This window comes from Galeopterus variegatus, unplaced genomic scaffold (genome assembly GCF_000696425.1).
Source record: "Galeopterus variegatus unplaced genomic scaffold, G_variegatus-3.0.2 Scaffold2318, whole genome shotgun sequence".
NCBI lineage: Eukaryota > Metazoa > Chordata > Mammalia > Dermoptera > Cynocephalidae > Galeopterus > Galeopterus variegatus.
In genome coordinates, this window is record NW_007728429.1 from 108,211 (window position 1) to 130,113 (window position 21,903).

Here is a 21,903-nt window from a genome sequence, read left to right on the forward strand (position 1 = left end):
CCCTTGGTTTTATCACCCCCCCCCCCCCCCAAGGGGGCCCCGGGCCGGCCCCAAAAGGGGCTTTTTTTTTTTTTTTTTTTTTTTTTTGTCTTTTTGTCTTTTTCCATGTCCGGCAACGGATCGCAACCCTCAGTGTTGCCCCCGTACCGGACCGGGGACCGGCAACGGGATCGCAACCCTCGGTGTTGCTCCCGTGCCTCGCTCAGCCAGTGAGCGGGAACCGGTCCGTATGTGGGATCCGAACCCTTGGGCGGGAGCGCCGCCGCGCTTCCCAAGCGGCACACTATCCAGTGCGCCACCGGGCCGGCCCCAAAGAGGATTTTTGAATTGATTAATATTCTATAGGTAAAATGAATCTTTAAACAGCATTCTAAAAAATAATTTTCATTAGAATTAGAAAGAAAAACCTACTTGCTAATACAAATTGTTGTTAGGTGGAATGGTCAATACAGAGTTTCTTAAAATCTGCATATGGAATAATTTCAGTACTGTGAAATATGTATTTAAAAGGTAGGATAAATTTATGAAAATGATAAATTGGCAATACTTATTTCTACCCCAATGTAAAAATGTCTCTACTTACCTAAGTTATTTCTATATCGTAACTGATTGCGGATACTGTACAGGACAACCTGCTTTTCATATTCTCTCTGTGAGTTTCCAAGACTCTAAAAAAATTTTAAATAGATTTTAAATAGCTTCCAAAATAAACGGTAATACTTTTTTCCCATTAAATTTCAAAACTATGACCCTTAATTTTATCCTGGCATCCCTAATTTCCATAAGTGAATAAAGAATATATTCTTAAATTTTATTATACTAACTTTCCTGCTATGGTATTAGAGCAAAAATTCAATGTGTTAATTTTCAATCTGTCTTTCTAAAAGAACTTGCTCAAATTATCCAAAGTATTTAATATCGAATCAAAGAGCAGTATGAGAGCATAACTTCACTTAGTTAAGAAAGGACCAAGTTCTACTAAAGATTTCCTTCCTGACTGCCCTTAATTTGTGTGTGTTAAGTGGATGAATGTTCTTGCACTTACCTTTAAGAACATAACTAAGGACAGACAGATACCTATCTGATAATTATTTGTAGCTAAGGATTATGATTATTAAACATTAAGATTTCTGCTTATTAAAAACTCCCTCTCCTTATGGTCTCATTAGAAAACATTCAAAACAATTTTAGAATTAATATTTTAATAAGCAAAAAACTTTCCAGTTGTGCACTTAGTGTTTTAAGATCAAAACTGGAGTGCTCATAAAAGCAAAAAATGAGTTTGCCTAATTATACTCAACATTATATTCAATGTATGACCATAAACTTCATTTAATATGTGACTGCTATGCCCCTTTTAAATACTAGGTATGGTTTTGTCAACACATGATAAAGTGAAATTAGACATCTTAGGAGAGTAATGACAAAACAATCAGAGAATTCAGTTGATCATATTTCTCACTCATCTGATTTTGAAAGCCAAAGTAAATGTCCATACACATATCTTTTACTTAATCTTTACAAGACAGATGAAACTCACATCAAAATAAACTGGCCCACAACTGAACCCACTGGTGGGTAGTATTTTAAGAAAAATGGGACCTAATGTGAGAAAATTAATTATTTTTCTTCCTGCATATAGATCATTTTATACAAGTTAAACCAGAACTCACACTACTGCCAGAATGTATGTGCTTACATTAGTTTCATCTGTTTTAACATTACAAGTGATTAGAAGTAGAATTCATTGTAGAGAAACTACTCTACTATCCTCTATGTAACACCAAAGCCAGGGTCAGTATTGACGATATTTAGAGGATTCAAAACAGTAGATTTTCTGTAAAACTTTCAAAGCCTTCCTCTAGCTCTCTGCCAAATAAAAGTCTCTTTCTCAGGGAACAGAAAACACACACATGCACTCACACAAACACACAATTTTGTTAAAATCTTAGCAACTTCCAAAATTGAAGTTTTACCCTTCTGTTTCAAAATAAATCTGTTAATTTACCCTAACTGAAAACCATTTTCTCCTTTTCAAACTCTATTCCTGGTAACTCCAGAATAGAAACGATAAATCAAGCCACTCACACAAAATATAGGGGTCCATTATTTATAAGCCTCATTAGAGAATACAATACCTACTAAACATGTAAGCTTTTACGCCAGTCATGTGTGTGCACAAAAATACCAAAACCACATTAAAAGCTGATTTTATTCTTCACTAGTCAAGAATGTAAAATAAAATTTCTTTGTTCAGAGATTCTTTGGTCCTCTCCCACTCCCACCCCAAATCTTCTACCTTTCACATTTTAAAACACTGTTGCCACTATAGGAGGTAACTAAAAAAAGGTCGTATTACTCTGAAATAATGCTGGCCATGCAGAAATACCAGGTCTGACAAATCAAGTTGGACTGCACATAAAAGGAACTCTAACAGATGAAAGGGTAACATAGGTACAAGGTACTAGTTATGAAGCACCCACTGTACAGCACAAAGATTTTCTAAAGCCTTTGTTCCTACAAAACCCAATCCCAACATGTACATCCCAACATGTACCACCCCAATCAAAAATAATTTTTTTTAATTGACCCTTCTTGGATTATACAGAACCTCATCATAAGCTTCTCCTTAAAATAAAACGACTATGGATTGTTTTGAACAATGAAAATAAGATATCGGTAAATTACAGAAATACCCTGAAAGAATGGCCCTATCCACAACTTTTTAATGTATTTTTTGAAGACTAGGATGACCCATATCATATAAAACATACTTCACCTCATCCATTTAAAAAAATATTGGCTTGAAATACACTTTTTAAAAATCTGTATCACTGTCCCCCAGCTTTCAGAACCAGGAAATGAGTCACTTCCAAATTAAACTCATCAAAAATTACTGGAAACTGTATCAGAGTACTTAGTATCTATAATACCAAAAGACAAATTCTTTCCATACAAGGAATATCCCCCAGTTTTAAATTGACTAAGCTTTAGCAGCCCAGGAAAAAAATCTCAGACTGATGCCATTATTCACTAACTCCACAAATATTAACTTAAAACCAACTATGTGATAGATGCTAAGGGTACAAATGCATAAGTAACGTAACCAGAAAATGGATCATAGTGGGGAAAGTGCTATGATGACTGAGAAATACAGTGCTATGGCAACATATCCAAGAGGTAACTAGTCCAAGTTTAGGAGGGCAGGGAAAACTCCCAAGAGGAGTGAGACTCAAAAAGAAGCTACAAGCAATATAAAAGAGACAGACAGGTAGTGATGTCACAGGCACCACAGAGTAGTGTGAAGAATGGATGGGAGGGTCCTATTCTGAGGGCCAGACATCAGAGATGAAGCTAATGTAGTAATCTAAGATGGCATATGACCTAGGGAACAGGGGTAAGACCAGAGAAATAAACTTGTACAAATCGGGTTTGCAACTATGGAAATAAACTTGTACAAATCGGGTTTGCAACATCTACAAATGGCCAAACTTACCTTAAGCTAAAACAGCCACTGTTTTAAGCAATCTTAAAAAAAATTTTTTTTAGTTTACTTTCACATTTAGACCTAATTTTAACATTGTCAGGTGATTATTTTTAAATAGTCTAAGTTTAGAAACCTTTTTTTTTTTTTTCCTTTTTGTCTTTTTTCGTGACCAGCAACGGGATCGCAACCCTCGGTGTTGCTCCCGCACCTCGCTCAGCCAGTGAGCGGCCGGTCTGTATGTGGGATCCGAACCCTCGGCGGGAGCACCGCCGCGCTCCCAACTGGCGCACTGTAGCAGTGCGCCACCGGGCCGGCCCAAGTTTAGAAACCTTTTTGCCAATACTAATTAAAGTCAATTATTCATGTTGGACATAATCTAACCACTCATCTTTCTTCCATCATGCTACATTCATTTTGATGAAAGAAAGAGTAGAGAAAAATAGAAACAAAGAATAGAAGCATTGTTGGTTCTCCCAGTTGTCTATGGATATGCCCTAAAGAACAAGTGTCCACCAAAGCCCTCATTCAATATTAACAAGAGACTCCTTCAGGTTTAGATCTTTGTTCTTCCAGTTCAAGATAAATGTCACACAGGCAGCCACTGACACCCAAGAATTCTAAGTTCTTTAAATGAATTTTTCCACACCCTTGGTTTTTGGTATCTTAAAGTGAAAGCATTTTCTTTGCCACAAGATGCATTACCAGAACCTTAAATCATTCACCTCCTAGAGCTCAACCTCCAAACGGTGGTGAGGAGAGGTAGTAAACGAAACTACAGTAATCCTTATACTATCAACACCATCATCCTCAACTCTCCAAAAATACCATTTCCCAGAAGCAATGGAAAACAAAATTTCACTATAAGTAGAATAGGAGGAACTTAAGGTCAATCTACGACCACACTGAGAAAGAGTGCCTTATAGGTAGTATCACTATCTTAGTAAAAGTTACCACCACCTACCATGTTATGTATTTCTTAATTTATTTGTTCATTGTCTATCTTTCCTTGCTAAAAATATAAGCTCCATGAAGACGGGACCTTTGTCTTGTTGACTGCTGCAAATTACCTGCACACAGAAAAAGGCACAGCACCTAGTAGGTGCTCAATAAACATCTGTTAACAAGTGAGTAAAACTGATGCTCGAAAATTTGAGCACTAACTCTTAAAAACCTCATGTCACTCTCTTGTTGAAACATCTCTAATAAATCCATCTTGTCTAGAGAATAAAGTCCAACAAAACGGAGCAAAATCTGGCCCTGCCTACTTTTCCAGCCACATCCATTCATAAAACTCCACCTCCAAATACAACAATATACATACACCTCCAAACGCTGGTGACATCCAGTCGCTCACTACTCTCGTGACATGTTCTTCCACTCCTGGAAGCTTTTTAAAATTACTTTCTCACTCCCTGGAAAAAATATTTATTACGTCTTATCTGACTAACTTTTATTCATCCTCCAAGGCCCAATTTAAACACCTGCTCTACATACACATCATCCCAACTCTCCCCAGACAATTTCTTACTACCTCCCTGTGCTCCCACACATACTATGATGGAGGTACTATGAGCTGCTGTCACCTCGTACTCATTTGTTTTTCGTCCCTTCCCCACCATCCCTAAGTTCTGGAGGTCAAAGATCGTGTTTTAAATCTCTGTATCGCAGACGCCTGGTTGAATGGAGGCTGCAGGCAAAGGCGCCAAGAGAGTCCCGTGAACACCACTGCATCCCATTTAGCAACGGCCCCATCCTGCCCCCTGTGGCCCCACAGCCGTCCCTTCCTCACCCCTGAGCTGCAGGTCCGTTTTACCGAGACCCTGGCGGGGGAAAGGGTGGGAGTCAGCCGAGAGGAACCAGCCCGTGCCCCGCGGGCGAGGCGAGCAGATGACGGCGGGGCGGGGCCGAGACAGTCGGGGCCCCGGTCCCAGGTTCCGGCCGTACCTGTCTCACGTTGGCCGGCAACTTGCTCCAGGGGTAGTTGTGCCGGATGTGGAACTCCACGTCTATGTTCATGATGCCAGGGCCGGCGGCGGCGGCCGCCGCGACCGAAACGACGCCTCCCGCCTGCCCGCCCTCAGCCTGTTAGGGGAGCCCGCGGGAGGCCCCGCACCTCACACTGTGGAAGGCCCGGGTTGCCCCATGGCCAGGGCTCCCGACAGCTCAGCGCGGCCCCAGCCACGGGGAACAAGAGCAGCGGAAATGGGTGGCTGGGGCGCCTCTGCAGCTCCAAGTTTCTTCCTAGTTTCGGCCCGCCGGAAATGGCTCCGGGTTGCGTCACTTCCGCCCGCTGGCGCGCGGCCGGAGGGGCGGGGCGCTGCACTGGCCTCCTGCCCCGCCCTCTACGCTCTGTGGGCGGGGCATCGGGGCAGCGCCCTGGTAACCCGGGCAACGCGCCGCCGTCTCCAGCTCCCAGTCTCTGGATGAATAAAGAAAGTCGCTTGAGTCTGCATTACCGTTGTTGAATGGCCCAGTTTCGCAAAATGTGAACCCGAGTGGCCAAAAGCAGGTGGTAACAGGCACCGAGGTCGCTTGTCTGAGAAAGAGCGGCCTGGGAAGAGGGTTAGGGTTAGGGTTAGGACTATCGGTTGGCTTCAAATAGGGGAAGAGACGTGAGCCCACCAGGTGGACAAGCTCAGGCTCACGACGAAAGAATTCGTAAGACACAGCTTTCCCTCAAGAGCGAGAAGCCACGGGCAGCGGCAGAGCAAAGGTCTGGTGAGCCTTCATGTACTTTGAACATCGAAATTCTTCAAATGTAGGGGTTCAGGGAGCTGATTTTGGGGGGTGGGGGTGCAGCTGGTCGGTAGGGGAATCTAAACCCTTTTATAACGCATTATAACACGGGTTCTAACCAGCTGAGTAACCGGCCAGCCCAGGGAGCTGCCATTTCAAACAGCTGGTGCTGACAAGTCGGTAAGGCCCAAAAGGAATCTAGGAGACAGAGAAAGACCCTTGCTAACCTTTGGCATGCAGCCTCTCTGTTTCTGTTTCTTCTGCTCCACGCATACAAAGGCAGGAATCCAGCATACCTTAATTTCAGCTCCAGCGAGAAGGTCTTTGTGGAACAATTTCTTCCACAGTTTGTTACACTGCCTTAGCAAACCCGTGGCCGTTATTACTGGCAGCAACCTGAGACAAGTTCAGTATTTTTGCAACTATTTTTCCGTTTTAAACAATGGTTTTAAATAATGTTTTATTATACACTGACAGATGTATACTCAGAACTTTTTGTAAGATGCCTGGACCACACCTCCAACAGCTGGTAAGTCTGATGCATAGCAGAAACCCCATCATATCTGATGAATTAAAACAAATGTGCTGAGTAGACCCTGCTCCTGCATAGGTGAATTGGTCGCATGTTGTCCAACTACAGTAGCCCACAACTAAGTGCTTTGAATCCTATGTTTACTGAAGTCTAACCATGAGACAGACATTTTTTCCACAAATATTGATTGCCTGCCTGCTTGTATTCAGCCCTTGACTTGCAATATCTACTCCTCACCCTGCTGTGAGACAGTACCACTTTTACTATCCCGACTGGCTTGCTGCAAGATCACACAGGTAGCAGTGACAGAGCCAAACTGGAGCCCAAGGCTGCCCTCACTCCAGAGCCAACCTTTTAATATCCCACTCGGGCTCTCACTCACTGAACTATTCTGCCTCCTGTTCCAGGTTAGACAATGTTCATTTAAAGTAAACTACATGAATCTCCCCTAAAATAATTTTTTCTGACACCTAAGTGTGGAAGAACCCGTTCTTCCAAAATCTTACTCTGATTTAATGCAATATAAGTAACAAATGAAAGTTAAAGTCAGTTTAGTTTAAAGACCCTTGTAAACCATTACTTTAGCTAGTTATAGCAGTTAAACATGTGAATGCCTGCTAAACTCATCTTTTTTGTTTATCAGTAAATATTGAGTATAGTGTGGACACATCAAAAACCATGAAAGCAGGCAGAGGATAATGGAGGTGAATTTATACCTGATAAATCAATAAGGCACAGACCTTTGAAAATCTGACCATGGTCAATAGGAAAGATTCTAACTCAGTAAGTAGCTGAGAAAAGCAAACATATGAAGGAGGGAATGGTAATAGGTCCAAGCTATCTGGACGGGAAGAATCCAAATAACAAGCCCTTCAACGCAGTAGCTGGCAACAGAGTTTTGCTTATGAAATACAGAATGCTTGTGAAAGTACTGATCTGCCTCATTTTCCCCCAAGGTGATCAGTCTTTGAGAAAAGCAGTTCAGACGCCATAAGTTAACCCACAAGGGCTCAGTGTTCCCCTCTGCTGGGACCTTAAGGAACAGGAATACTCCCCCAAACACCAGACAGCTGAAAACAGCTGCTCATTTGGGCTGCATATGTAGCTCTTGTTACATCCTCTTGCCTTTTTGGTAAACAGTACTGTCCATCCTTTTAGGTCCCTGACTCAGGACCCTGCTGTTTCTGCTTTACTAGACCTTTGCTTTTCAAATTCCAGAGAGGTCAGAAACTACAGAGTGTTGGAAGCCCCCTTCCAGAAGCTGCCATTCAAAGTAACATCGTGGATAAACAATGTGTGTAGAAATACAAGTGCAATGAAATTCAGTTTTATCTGGCTTTACCAGATCAGATTGAGGAAAGTTACCCAACTGTCTTGGGCAATCTGCCCTTCAGAAAGACTACAGAACTATTTCATTTCCAAAATCCCAGCAGAAATAATGAGCAGAAGCAATCTGAAAGTAGGGAGCTGTCTGGTCACCCCATTTATGGATCCCAGCATGTTACACTCTGTGGTAGGAAAGAATAATGGCCCCAAAGATGTTCATGTCCTCATCCCTGGAACCTGTGAATATGTTACCTTACGTGGCAAAAGGGACTTGCAGATATGATGATGTGATTAAAGTAAGGATTTTGAGATGGGGAGATTATCCTTGATTATCTGAGTGGGTTCAGTGTAATCACATGGTCCTTATAAGAAGGAGGCAGGAGGGTCAGAGTTAGAGAAGGAGATGTGATGATGGAAGTAGAGGTTAGTGTGGTGCAGGGCCACAAGCCAAAGAATGTGGACAGCTTCTAGGAGCTAGAAAAGGAAGTGGATTCTCCCATGGAGCCTCAAAGAAACACAGCCCTGCCAAGTCATTTTGGACTTCTGACCTCCTGAACTGTAACATAGTAAATTTGTGTTGTTTTAAGTCACTAAGTTGTGGTAATCTGCTACAGCAGCAATAGGAAATTAATATACTCCTCCAACAATAAAATATTTCATCACCCAAACAGCTGATGCATCAAATTTCATAATTAAAGTCATTATGATTCAAATGTAAATACTTTCTTCTTAGCCTTATTATTTTTTAGTATACATGAGGAATAATTTCTTTTTAGCCTTTTTATTCTTTGGTATAGATGAGTTGTTGTATCCTTTTCTCAGAGCAAGTTTGGAAGAGAAACAGTTCAGGGATTATATGAGGCCAGGGAAGCACCTGTAGTGGAGGTGATGGTGACTAGATGTAAGAGAGAGGAGGAAGTCACTGTAAACTTTTTCTATTTCACAATTTTGCTTGGCCTGACCTTGGTCATGAGTTTCCATACTATTTGTGCTTTGCTCTGTACCATAGACCAATTCATCTCCTCCAACACTCAACGCCATGGCCGAGCTTTTTCCCACCTCATGGCTTTTGCCCTTGCTAGTACCTCTGCCTCAAGTGCTCTTACCCAGCCCTTTGCACAGCAAGCTACCTTCAGTCTACTCAGTGTCACTTAGAGTGCTCTTCTCCAACTACCTTGTGCAGCTTAGCCATTTCTCCCCTTCCTCTCTCTAACACATTACCTGGGTTTATTTCCTTATTTGCTGGGAATCACTATCTGACATTATCCTATTTGGTTTCTTCTTTATTATCTGTGTCTCCATGGGAGGAAGAATTTTGTCTCATTTATCAGTCAGTCTCCAGTACCTAGAATCATGCATCACACGTAAGTGCTCAGTAAATACCACTGAATGTATTAAATGAATGAACTAGTTATATGACATCTGAGCTCTCAAATGTCTCCTTCTCAGTTAAGCCTTCCCTGACTACCTGTATTAGCTAGTTTTCTATTGCTTATAACAGAATACCTGAAACTGAGTAATTTATAAAGAAAAGGAAGTTATGAGTATTCCTTACAGTTTTAGAGGCTGGGAAGTTCAAGGTCTAGGGGGCACGTCTGGTGAGGGCCTTCTTCTTGGTGAGGACTCTCTTCAGAGTGCAGAAGTGGCACAGGGTATCGCATGGCCAGACAGCTGAGCATACTAAGATGCTCTCTTCTTCTCCTTATAAAGGCATCAGTCTGCTCCCATGATAACCCAGTATTCCATCAACCCATTACTCCATAAATGGACTAATCCATTCAAGAGGGCATAGACCTCATGGTCTAATCACCTCCAAAAGGTCCCACATTTCAAATACCACACTGGGGATCAGGCTTCAACTTGAGCTTTGGAAGGGACAACATTCAAACCATAGTATCACCTTATTCAAATTTGTGTCACATCTCGAACCCTCTGCATTCCCCACCCCTGCATTATTTTTCTCCGTAAAATGAAGACAGCATTTATTACCATTAATAAGTGACTTTATTTTTTAAGTTGTCTCCCCATTAGACTGGAAGCTCCCCAAAGGTAGGGGCTTTTGTTTTGTTTTCTCAGGCTCAGGTAGACAACACATAGTAGGTACTCACTAAATATTGAATGAATGAATAAATGTGGCATAAGGAACAGAATTCTCATAAAAATCCAGATTTGGAGATTCTCTTGAAAATTTGGAAAGTCCTACAGCATTTACTCCCCCCCACCCCACCTTCCCACACCAGTCAGTGGAGCAGAGGAGAGGCTGCCTCACCTAAATAAGACATGGGATTTTCCATGGGCCATATTCTCCACTACTCCCTACTGCCTGCCCGCTATGGAGGAGGTCAGTTGTGAAAACCATCATGCTTGCACTTTATTTTAAAGTGGAGAAATATTTCTGTATCCTTGTCTCCGTTGAAAGTGAAGAAAGTGTAAGCTAGACTGAAAAGCTCAGCTGTTCGTCCTCTCTTGCCTTACACACTTCAGAAATACTGAGACATTCGCAATCCCTAAACATGCCCTTCTCTTAATCCCTTTGGGTCTTTGCATTTAGAATACCCATCTACAGAATGCTTATCTCTGCTTCTCTACCTGGAAAACTCGGCATCCTGGCACTGTGAATGGAATTCTGAAAAATCGGGATGTGAGGATGGAGGAGTGGGAAGGAGCAAGATAATGTGGGACTACTTTTCTTTATGTTAAGGAGTTTTTGGGATGATGGGAGACAACTGAAGAATTACAAGCCTGTTTCAGAGAGAGGCAGAGAGATTCTCTGCCATCAACATAGAGCCTTTGAAAGATTAATACTAAGTATCTGTGTATAATGTAGAGAACGTTATATTTCTGCCACCTGAAGTCAGTTTGTGTGTCTGATGTGGAAAGGAACATTCCCATATCAAGCCATGTCACCTCAACTTAAATGCTGAACCACTGTAATGGCGAAGGTGACCACCAGGGGCTGATCTCACACAGCATATCTATATTTAAAACCTGCAAGTTCTTTCTTCACTTCCCCATTCTAACTATTGATTTTTACCCAAACCATTCTCTCAGGCTGTAAAGTCCTTGAAATTCTTTCTCTAATTTCTCACCAGTATCTAATAGCACCAAATACTGTCAATTCTTCCTTCAAAATTGTTGCACTTAGGCCTGCTGGGCAGTGTGTCCAGCTGAGGTTTGTACAATCTCAAGGTCACCATTTGTGCCTCTCAGGAGCTCAGGTAGACAGGATTGGTCAGCTACAAAGCATGGTTTGTCCTTAATTGAAAATATATTTAAATTATCCATGATAAAAGGAGTAAAATCACATTTTGAGTGAATGGGTAAGTATTCCACATTGCTACTCAATCTTTTTTTTTTTTTTTTTTTAAGAGGTTGGACTATGGGGCCGGCCCGGTGGCGCACTGCTACAGTGCGCCGCTTGAGAGTGTGCCAGCGCTCCCGCCGAGCGTTCGGATCCCACATACAGACCGGCCACTCACTGGCTGAGCGAGGTGTGGGGGCAAACACCAAGGGTTGCGATCCCGTTGCCGGTCCCGGTCCGGTACGGGCGCGACACTGAGGGTTGCAATCCATTGCCGGTCACGAAAAAAGACAAAAAGGAAAAAAAAAAAAGAGGTTGGACTAGCTGAAAAAATAAAGAAGCAAAAGGAATGAGGTGATAAAACCCAATGAAAAATTAGAGTTTCTCTAATTTTTTTCCCATTCCTTCATCAAATGAGTTAATTTAAGTAGGTGAGGAATCTCAATGGGATAAGATAATCTAATTTTTTAATGCCAGTTTTTAGAAAATGAGGGCTTTAGGGGTAGTCTTAGGAACATAAGAATCACCTGAAAATTTTTTTAGACTACTGATATTTAGACCTCACAGCAGATCAAGTATACGAGTGTTCCTGGGGTTGGAGTACAGGTACTGTGTATTTTTTAAGTATGCCCAGGTAATTCTAACATGCAGCAAGGGTTGACAACCACTTATTAGGCCTCCTTGGCCCTCAGGTACTCAATAAACATTTGCTGAAATGAATGTGTAAAAGGAGGAGATTGAACAAAGATAAGTTCTAATATCCAATTCTAACTTTCTAATTCAATAATTCCATGACCAAATACAATGATTTTTTTTGTATATACAAAATAATTTCCCCAATCTAGACCTTTTAAGGCAAGAAATAAGCAGGCATCTATTCACAATTCATGTAGACCAAGACAATGACTTCGTCACCCCTTGATAACAATAGGGAGAGCCATGAGACAAAGAATTACACACTATTGGACTAATGTGGAAATTATCTGACTTTGTGTTACACGTAGGGCATTGGTCCACCTCAGATCTTTTCAGCTTGTTTGTGTGTATTGTCACAGTGGCTTAGAAGTTGAATGAAATGAAATATTTTTTGGTTTCCTTCTACATTATGTCATTCAAACTTTACACCTTTAGCAACACATAATCTAACTGCCTAACAAGAAATTCAAGTTTGTCTACTAGTGTAAACTGTAATTAGAGATTACGTTCAAGTATAGTAAGACTATCTCCTGACCTCTATAAATGAGAAATGAGTAAGAGATAGGATACTTTCTTGGCTACAACTACAACTGATCCTGGTAAAATGTAAATCAGCTATTTCTTGACCTAGGTCTATGTAAGCATTTGTCCTCTCGCTTTACAGAAATGTGGAATGCTCTTACTTTTAGATTTAGTTAAGTGTCAGTAATGACCTCTTCCTTTTAGAAATTGTATAGCCTTAATGCATAGTGATTTTTTTCTTTCTTTTTTTCTTTTTTTAAAGGATATAGAAAGCAAGCTGAATCCTTTACCTGGCAAAAGTAGGCCTAGGGAAGTAAAAGTAAGAAAAAATTAATCAAGAAGCCAGAGACATCTATTTGCCTTTAAGAAGATAAGGATTATTACAACGAAAGACAAAGAGAAAGTCAAGGGTCTGCTTTTGAAATACAAATATACAAATAGGATTTTTGAATATGAGTAAGATGGTAGTCTTGAAAGCCAGGCTTTGTTGAGAAAGGGTTTTTCTAAATTCCTTTAGCTCCCATTGGCGTATCTTGAGGAGAAACAATGGAGAAAGATAAAATCTTCAAGAGAGCATTTCCCAATAGAAACCATTGCCCCAATCAGATGACTGTATTCAAACAGAAAGAGGCAGAATCTGGGGTATTTCAATTGGTAGATTTAAGCTCCCCACCCTACCACCCCCACTCCCAGCCCCACCCGCTGCCACTACCCAGTAGGGCGAAAATGTGAGAACAGTTGGGTTCACCTTAGAAAATAAAGCAGCTGCATTTTCTTCATGTATGTGTATAGCAACATATAAACATTTTCAATCCCAAACAACTGCCAGCTTTAATCTGAGCTAAGAACTATTTTCTGCACATGGGAGATAAGGAGCAAGACTGAACTGGAGTGATAATCCCTCACTATCTGCCTACTAAGATAGCATCCATATCCACACAGTATCCACACATTAGAATCCCTGCATAGCAAACAGTAGGGCCTGTCAAGAGGGGAAGGAAGGCAGATTTTCATGGATCACTCAGCAAGAGTAACAATTAAGAGGACAAAAACTGTGACTTACCATACAGCCTGTATCTGATGGGAACTGTGAATCAATTAAAGGATAAAAGTTCCTGTGGGATTCTTTTAGGCAGATAATTCTGACCCAGGCTACAAAAAGTATAGGGATCAAGACTGCTTCATAGATACCATCAGTGAAATAATACTAAAAATTGCATTAATTCCCAAGCGTGAAAGCAACACAAAGCAGTTAAATATTGGGGGATAAAGAAAATCCCAGAGGAAAACCATTCCCTCAGTACATAAAGAACAAGGATAGAAAGACTCAATACTTGGATCCCACCACAACCCTGATTCTCGGGGTCCAACAATGGAAATAGTGTTAGCAACGGATTGTGTCTTACTGCCAAATATTGATTTCTGATTCTAGAAATCTGAAATTAATCTGAGAAGTATTAATTTAACAAAAGGATACATTCTTTCAACAAATAAGGACTAAGTGGTTTCTATCTGCGGGGTACTAAGCTAAGTATTTGGAGACATGGAGATGAATAAGGCATGATCCTTACCCTTAAATAATTTATGATCTAGTATGTTTGAGAATCCAGGTACATAATATAAAGTAGAATGCAGTTATGAGTACAAGATGCTGGTGAAGAAAATGAATCTCATTAAGGATTCTGGAAGCAATCATGGAAGAGGTGGCTTTTCCACCAGGCTTTGATGCTGGGATAGATCTGAAGGGATTGGAGAAGGTGTTTTGGTTGCCAGGGAATTCTATGGGAGATGTTATGGGGGACAAGGATACACTAAATAAAAAGAATAGTGATATTCTTTCTAAGATCTGATGTCAGTGATTTAATGACCAGAAAGCCCCACCTGAGAGATAACTTGTCATTTTTATCAGTTCTTCAATGTTTTATGATGTATTAATATATCATAATCATATTCACTTTTGTCTTTAAAATCCTAACAAACATATTCAAATGTAAAGAATGGACCTAGTTTATAATCTGTCCTATTTTTATAGAACCAAAAAAAAAAAAAATTCTTGATATGACCAAACACCAAGTCAAAGAAAGAAATGTGGACTGGCTTAAATATTCGAAGAGACTGAGGCCACTCATAGTTTCTTGCCAAGTATACAGTCCCTGAAAATAAGAAACTGGGTTGTTTAGTTTATAAGTAAGCCACAAGTTAAAGATTCACCGCATATCGCTTTAAAAACCAATTGCTGGTACAAGCTGGTACCATATATTTATTCCTGATATGAGAAGATAGACACACCTGCTATCAACAAATAGTGACATGGTAGTGTGAGAGAATACCCAAGAACACATACCAGAGCTGCTTAGTCATATCATTTCATCATGCTGGTAATTATTAACAGGCTCCTCACTAAGATGCTTCTAAGATACTTCAGAATTCTCCAGACCAGTAGTTCTTTCTCAGGAGGGGGGGCGGGGCGCAGAATTTTGTCCCCAGGGGACACAATGTCTGGAGGCATTTTTGGTTGTCACAACTGAAGAAGGTGCTACTGGCACTTAAAAGGTAGAGACCAGGAGTTCTGTGCCACAATGCAAAGAATTATCTGGCCCAATAGGTCAATAGCACCAAGGCTGTGAACCATGCTTTAGACCACAAACCATCTGGCATGAAAAGGAGTACCCTAAGAGCATTCTTCCCATACTTCTGACCCTAATCCCAAGTCAGTTCTGAAGATATTAGGTTCAATTATTGTACAGGAATCCACACGTATCCTAATCATGTGGTTGTCAGGTAGAGGTTAGTGGCCTAAACTCACATCCTCATTTGACTATTTATTGAATGACCTCTGGTTGTTTAACCACTTTGTGGTGGGATAGGAAAAACAGTAGTAACTATCTCATAAGGTTGATGAGATGTTTAAATAAACTAATCTAAAATGCTTAGGACAGAGTCTGGCCCATAGCACTAAAAAATGTAAACTTTTGTTATTATCATCATATCATAATTACTGTTAATTGGCACAAAAAGAAATTTAAAGATTTGCATTTATCTAGACTGGTTTCCAAAACCTCAGTTATTTGAATGATGATATAATTTCTGACTACCATCTAAACTATCATTTACTCAAGATTCTTCTTTAAATCGTCACACTCTGTATAAATCTTTTGTGTCAACCACAGGTTTGCCATCTTAATTGTATTTTCCTAATATACATAATATAGTGGAATGCTTTTTTGTGTATTCCACCTAAAATTATCTCATGTGCTCCATTGGTAGACATGCGGCAGCAATTATTGTGAACCATCGCAGTACAGAGTGACAGATTTGGAAAGAAACTTAGACACCAAACACTTTTCTAGTGGACTTTTGCCATTCACATAGCTGAGCCCACCTCCCCTCAAAGAAGCTACAAATGCCAAATATCTTACTCCCAGGTGTCCTTGCACAGCCCTGGGCATGTGACCTCAGTTTTATCAATCAGACATGCTCATGCCTGAGTCTGTATCAGGAGCTGATGACCAAAAGAAGCAGGAACTGTGTGAATCTCCTCAGTTACAGCAAGATGAGCTCCCGGGGTGGCAGGAGCATCCAGCCCAGGGCAGCCGAGGTGCCAGTGACGTTCTCACAGAACATCATACCCAATTCTGCTGTATGATCTTTGGTGGTGTTCCTGATTCTGAAGTTCCAGACCTGGTTCTACAGCCTTCTCAGAAATCCTGTGAGCTATCCAATATTGCTTAGTATGTCCTTTTTAACAACAACAGCAACAAAAATCCTTAATTCAACCAGCACCAGTTCCTATTTTCTGCAAATAAAACCCTGAAAGATACACTCTCATTTTATAGATGAGGAAACCGTGACCCACAGAAGGTATATTCTGCACAACACAGCCATAGCTAAGTGAGGATTAGAACCCAGACCAGTGCTTTTTCAACCACAGCACATTGTATATCCAAGTAGTTTAAGCTAGGTCAAACTTTGCAAAAATCGGTCTTTAAAAAAAAAAGTTCACTCTTCAAAAATATTTTTAAATTGCCTTATTGGCCAAGAGAACAGAATACAGTGGTTATCAAGACTCTCATCTTTGTTTTGTGTATCTTGGGGATGTGTAGAGATATTTCTTATAGCTCTTCAGGATTACCCAATATTGAGTGAATTCCCAGAGGCACAAACCCAAATGCTGGAGGGACAAGGGTGTGGCAGGGGCTGGGCACGCCTGCTTCAGCCAAACTCGGCATCTGCTGCTCAGCCCCACTCATTTGTTTTCATGTGGAAATAAAAGCCTGGTCTGATTTTTTTCAAGAGAAACAAGATTTCTGATTTTTACATAAAATTAATGGGTAACCAATTAAGACAAGCAAAAATCAAAAAACCACTGTGGGGGCCAACAGTAATGGGCACATGTCCATGAGCTAGATTCAGTTCTCAGGCCACTTGTATACAAACTCCAGGGTTTTCCTGAATCCTCTCCCTTCTCACCTCCTCCTTAGAGGAAAGTTTAATTGAGAGGGAGGTTAAAGCCACCTTCTCTCTGCCCCAGTAGTAAAGTTAAAGACTTCAAGACTCCCATCTCTTCTAGCTTTTCAAGTAGAAACTTTATTCCCTGAACACATCATACAGCTCTGTGTCCCTGTATTTTTGCTCATGTTGTTTAACCTTCTTTTATCAATTCCACTTTGTCTTACTGTATCCTTCTTTTCCTTCTAACCCCTATTCCAGGGTCACCTCCTTCTGGAAGCCTTTCCTGATTTCATCTCCCTTTCCATCCTGCACACATCCACCTTAGGTTAGCTACCCTATAGCACCCAGGGATAATATTGCAGACATTTAAAAGACAGTCACTTAGCCCCAGTTCTCTAGAAAACAGGTGGATAAAACCTACATGTTAACACATTATCAGGGCAGCAAGAGTGAGGGGAATCAATACGAGGGTATACAGAAAGATTCATATTATCTTTTAATTCCATTTTTCCACAAACCTTTTCAAGTTCCCCCGTACTTAACATGCACCCCAAAGGTAAGATGCAAAACCTTCCACCTGCTCTTCTCAGGGGGCTGACAAGCAGAAGAGTGGGATCAAAAGGGGGATTTCAAAAAATAAATCCTGGGAAATAAAATAAGTCGCTGCGTCTAAGTTAATTAAATTCCTAGTAATGCTTGAGTCTGTTTGTTACAGTAAGAATTCTGTCTCTAAAAGTAGTCTTGACCATCAGGAAAGGTAGGAAGCCTTGGTTACCTGTCAAGAGTGATGAGTGACCTTCACCACTTCGCCCTTTGGCAACTGCATTGTCTGTGGGCATATTAGTCAACAGTGATTTATTAGCTTCCTGTACAAGTCATCATTTATCTGTTATCACTATGCTTGATGTATGTTACAATTTTCTACAATCTTTATTTAAACATGGTGTGGGAATATTCCTGAGATCCAAAGCAAGCTGAAAAAAGATTTTCCAGGAACTATTATTGGTCTTTACTTCTTGCCATGTGTAGATACTCAAAGCTTAGTCAGACTCCAAGTGAAGCCCACACATGCTGCAGTTCCTGGGGGAGCAAAAGGCCTCACAGCAACTTTCAACATGTACCTTCTTTATAGAAAGTTCAGAGCTCGGAGTCGGCCAGGGACAAAGAGCCAAAATATGGGAAGTTCAAAAGACAAGGAAGTCTTATCTTAGGCATCTTAGTCATGGTGTACCCTCATAAAGTAAAACCTAATTTATAACATAGCACTGGCTTTAAGATGCCATAAAAACAACAGGAGTCTGAAAACGGGGATTTTGCATCTTGCTACTAACACTTCTTTGCCTGGAATCGTGAAATGAAAAGCCAGAAATAAAAATATTCTTTTGCACATTAATACAGGCAATGCTAACCTTAGGTGAATTTTTGGAACAAAAGAAAAGGTTTTTTTTTTTTAATTGATGTTAATACATTTTATAAGAAAGGGCTAAGTAAATGCTCCTAAATGGGACCATTGAATCAGAGTACCCTTAAGATGGAAGGAAATTTACAAGCTATCTGGTCTATGCCCTCACTTTAGAGTTAGAAAAATAGAAACCGGTAAAGAGGAAGGTGCTGGCTCATAGTCATCCAGCTAATTACAGAGAAGCAGGATCACGTGGTGAGGTGGCCAGGGAGTCCTAGAGGTCCCTGGAGTGACTTCATGAGGAGCCACTTGCTCTCCCTCATCCCAATAGGGCTGACTCTGATTGTAATCAAAACTCTTGGCACAAAATAAATCAATTATTTTTTTAATTAAATTAATTAAGATTTTATATTAATTAATTAAAAATGAAATTATCTGAGAAAAGATTGTTGCTGTTCATGTGATATCTACGTTCCCAAAAATCTGTGAGGTTAATATTGAAAAATAAAATATATTTTGGACACTTGGCTGTCTTCATGTCACTCTCAGGAGTATTCAACATAGTCAACTACAGTCCTGCACCACATAACATGTCAGTAATGGTGGACCATACGCAAAGGTCCCATAAGACTACAATTACTATACCACATAGCTAAGTGTGCAGTAGGCTATACCATCTAGGTTTACATAAGTACATTCTGCGATGTTCAGACAATGACAAAATTGCCTCGGGACACATTTCTCAGAATGATGCAGAATTATACTACTTTCCTTCTTGAAACACTCTTATCATGCATTTCTAGACACACATTCTTCTAATTTTCCTCTGCTCTTACCCACTACTCCTCCCTGGCCTCCTTTGCTGTCCCCTCTGCTTCCTCTATCCAACAGGTAAGTGTTGACACACCTATGGCTCGCTTCAGGGACCCCTCCCCCACTCTCCTCCTCTATCCTCAGTTTCCAGCAGTAATCTCAGCCTGACTTATGTCTTACATATACACTGATGACTCTAACCCAAGCATCACTCACACCCAACTGCTGGTTCGACATCTCCATCTGGGTGCCTACTAAATATCTCAAACTTAACATGGTCAAAGCCAAAATCTTTATCCCCCTGCTGCACAACCTCTTTCCTCCACCAAGTCTTCCTCGCTTTCTACCCAGGTTCTTGAGCCCAAATTCTGGGAGAGACATCCTTGGTTTTACTTTTCGCTGCGTACCCACTTCCAGTCCATCAGCAAGTCCTCTTGGTTCCACTTCCAAATCTGTCCCCATCTCTAAACCCCGCCCCCGCAGCCCAAGCCACCTGCACCTCTCACCTGGCCTACTGTGAAGCCTCTTGGCCTGGACCCTCTGCTCTGTCCCACTGAAGCTCATCACCCCCATGCATCGAGCAATCTTAAACACTCACACAGATCATGCCACTCTCTTATCTAAAACCCTGACGACTCTGTCATTCTCTGCAAACTCACTCCGAACCCCTCACTGCAGGCCACGAGGGCCCGCTCAGGCGGCTTCTGCCTTGTGCTCACCTCTCCTTCTGCTCTCCCCGCCCTCCAGCCACACTCACGTCTTTGCTGTTCACTGAATGTGCCAAAGCCTTCCGGCCTCAGGACCTCCGTTGTCACTGCCTGAGATGCTCCCCTTCTTCTCCACAGAACTGCATCGTTCGTTCTCCAGGTCTCAGCTCCCCTCACATGAACAGGCCTCTCTTTCCCACCCCCACCACAGCTGTCCTCCCGGCTGCTAGTCTTCCTCTCACCGTGTTTGCACCTGTCACAGCCTGGCGCTTCTCGCAGTCTGTACTTGTGTAGATCTCTGTGCACTTCTTCAGGTTTTCCCCAGCAGAATAGAAGCTCCATGAGGGCCCAGACTTGGTCTTCTCAGCACCAAATCCTGAGAGTCCTCAGTGCCTCCTAGAGCTCCTGGCACATATAGACACTCAATAAATTACCTGTTTAATTCGTTAAGTAAGTAGAGGATTCAAATGTGCTGATGAATCCCCTTTATAAGAATGCTACTGGGAAACAAGAATTGCAGAATCACTAACACACACACTCATTCATCTTGGGTGTGTAGGTGACAATTACAATCTTCCCACCCTGCACTGGTGAGAAACAGTATGTTTCTCAGTATGTACTTACACGTGTGCACACACACACAAAAAAACAAACACACATGTTTTCCAGCCATGCTATCCATTTATTTAAGGAATATTTGCATGAATCAAATTCCTGCTCAAGAAATTTGTGTATGACTTGGAGTCTGTCATAACAAAATCTGGCCTAGGACAGATGGCTTCCTTTCAGTCATTCATTCAACAAAGACATTAAAGTCTGCTGTCATTATTTCCATGCGACAAGCGCCACACAAGGCTCTGGATAGAGAAGGGTAAGGTGGACATAGTCACTGCCCTTGGGGAGTCCTGGTCCAGGGTGAACATGTGTAAACAGGAATGACAATGACAACACAGGGGTCAGGAGTGACGTGGTGGGAGGCAGCCTGCACCCCCCAATGCCAGATATTCAGTGAAGGTTTTGTTTTACCTTGTTTTTATTTGATGAGTCCTGCCATCTCTTAGAAGCTCTCTTTCTTCTTACCACCCCCCCCCAAATGTGCATTCCAGGCCCTGTTCTCTGCCTTATATTGTCTGGATGTGCTCCACCTTGTTACATGCCCCCTCCGAGGCTCTAACATCCCTCTATGTGATGGCCCCATCTGGCTCTTCAACTTAACTCCTTGGCCAAGCCCAGCCCCTCTCCCTTCACCTGCCCTCTGAACTCTTCCTCTTGGGGGTCTCTGGCACCTCAGCCCCCACATTTCCCTCCTAGAGTGGCCCCTTCCCCAATTTTCCCCTTGCCAAGGACACCAGCACTGAATCCCAGTCACTCCAGCTTGAAACCCTGACTTCTCTGATACTTCTGCCTTTGCCACCCTCCAAATCCAGGTACTGTCATCTAGATGAACTTTTCAACCTCATTTCCAAGTCTCCTCACCTCCCCTTCTGCCCTTAAACACAGCCCACTCCTGACCACCTCCTGCTCATCCCCCCAGTGGCATTCACCACTTCTAGTACTGTCCCCAGGAAGCCCTTCCCCACACCCCTGTCAAAGTCCTGCCACTTCACAAATCTCAGAGTAAGGTCTGCACCCCCAGGAAGCCTCCCTCACTCCTTTTGGCAACTATTTTTTTCTTTCCCAACTTCTACAACATACCTTGTCTATAATAGCCATTTGATACCTCAATTATATCCTGGATTCCAATTGCACTTTTAAATATCTTATTCCCTAAAACAAATTTAAAGCTCATGAAGGACAAGCACTCTGTCTTTCACCTGCCTTTGTTCTGCCTCATGGTGCCTAGCACAGTGCAACAACACCCCACATTTCGTGTTGGATACACAAGCATTAATGAATGAGTGCTGGGCTCTAGAATCCTGCAGCATAGGC

At 41.7% G+C, this 21,903-nt stretch overlaps 1 protein-coding gene across 1 annotated transcript in view; it reads right to left on the reverse strand.

Annotated features, from left to right (window-relative positions):
• FAM91A1 (family with sequence similarity 91, member A1) overlaps positions 1–5,738 on the reverse strand; it is a 44,598-nt gene extending 38,860 nt beyond the window's left edge. The window contains exons 1-2 of the mRNA XM_008581291.1: positions 5,432–5,738; positions 584–668 (exon numbers count right to left, since the gene is read on the reverse strand). Of these exons, the coding sequence (XP_008579513.1) occupies positions 584–668; positions 5,432–5,503 (157 nt within the window). The 5' untranslated portion in view covers positions 5,504–5,738. The remainder of the gene's footprint in view (positions 1–583; positions 669–5,431) is intronic.
• Positions 5,739–21,903: the final 16,165 nt, after the last annotated feature.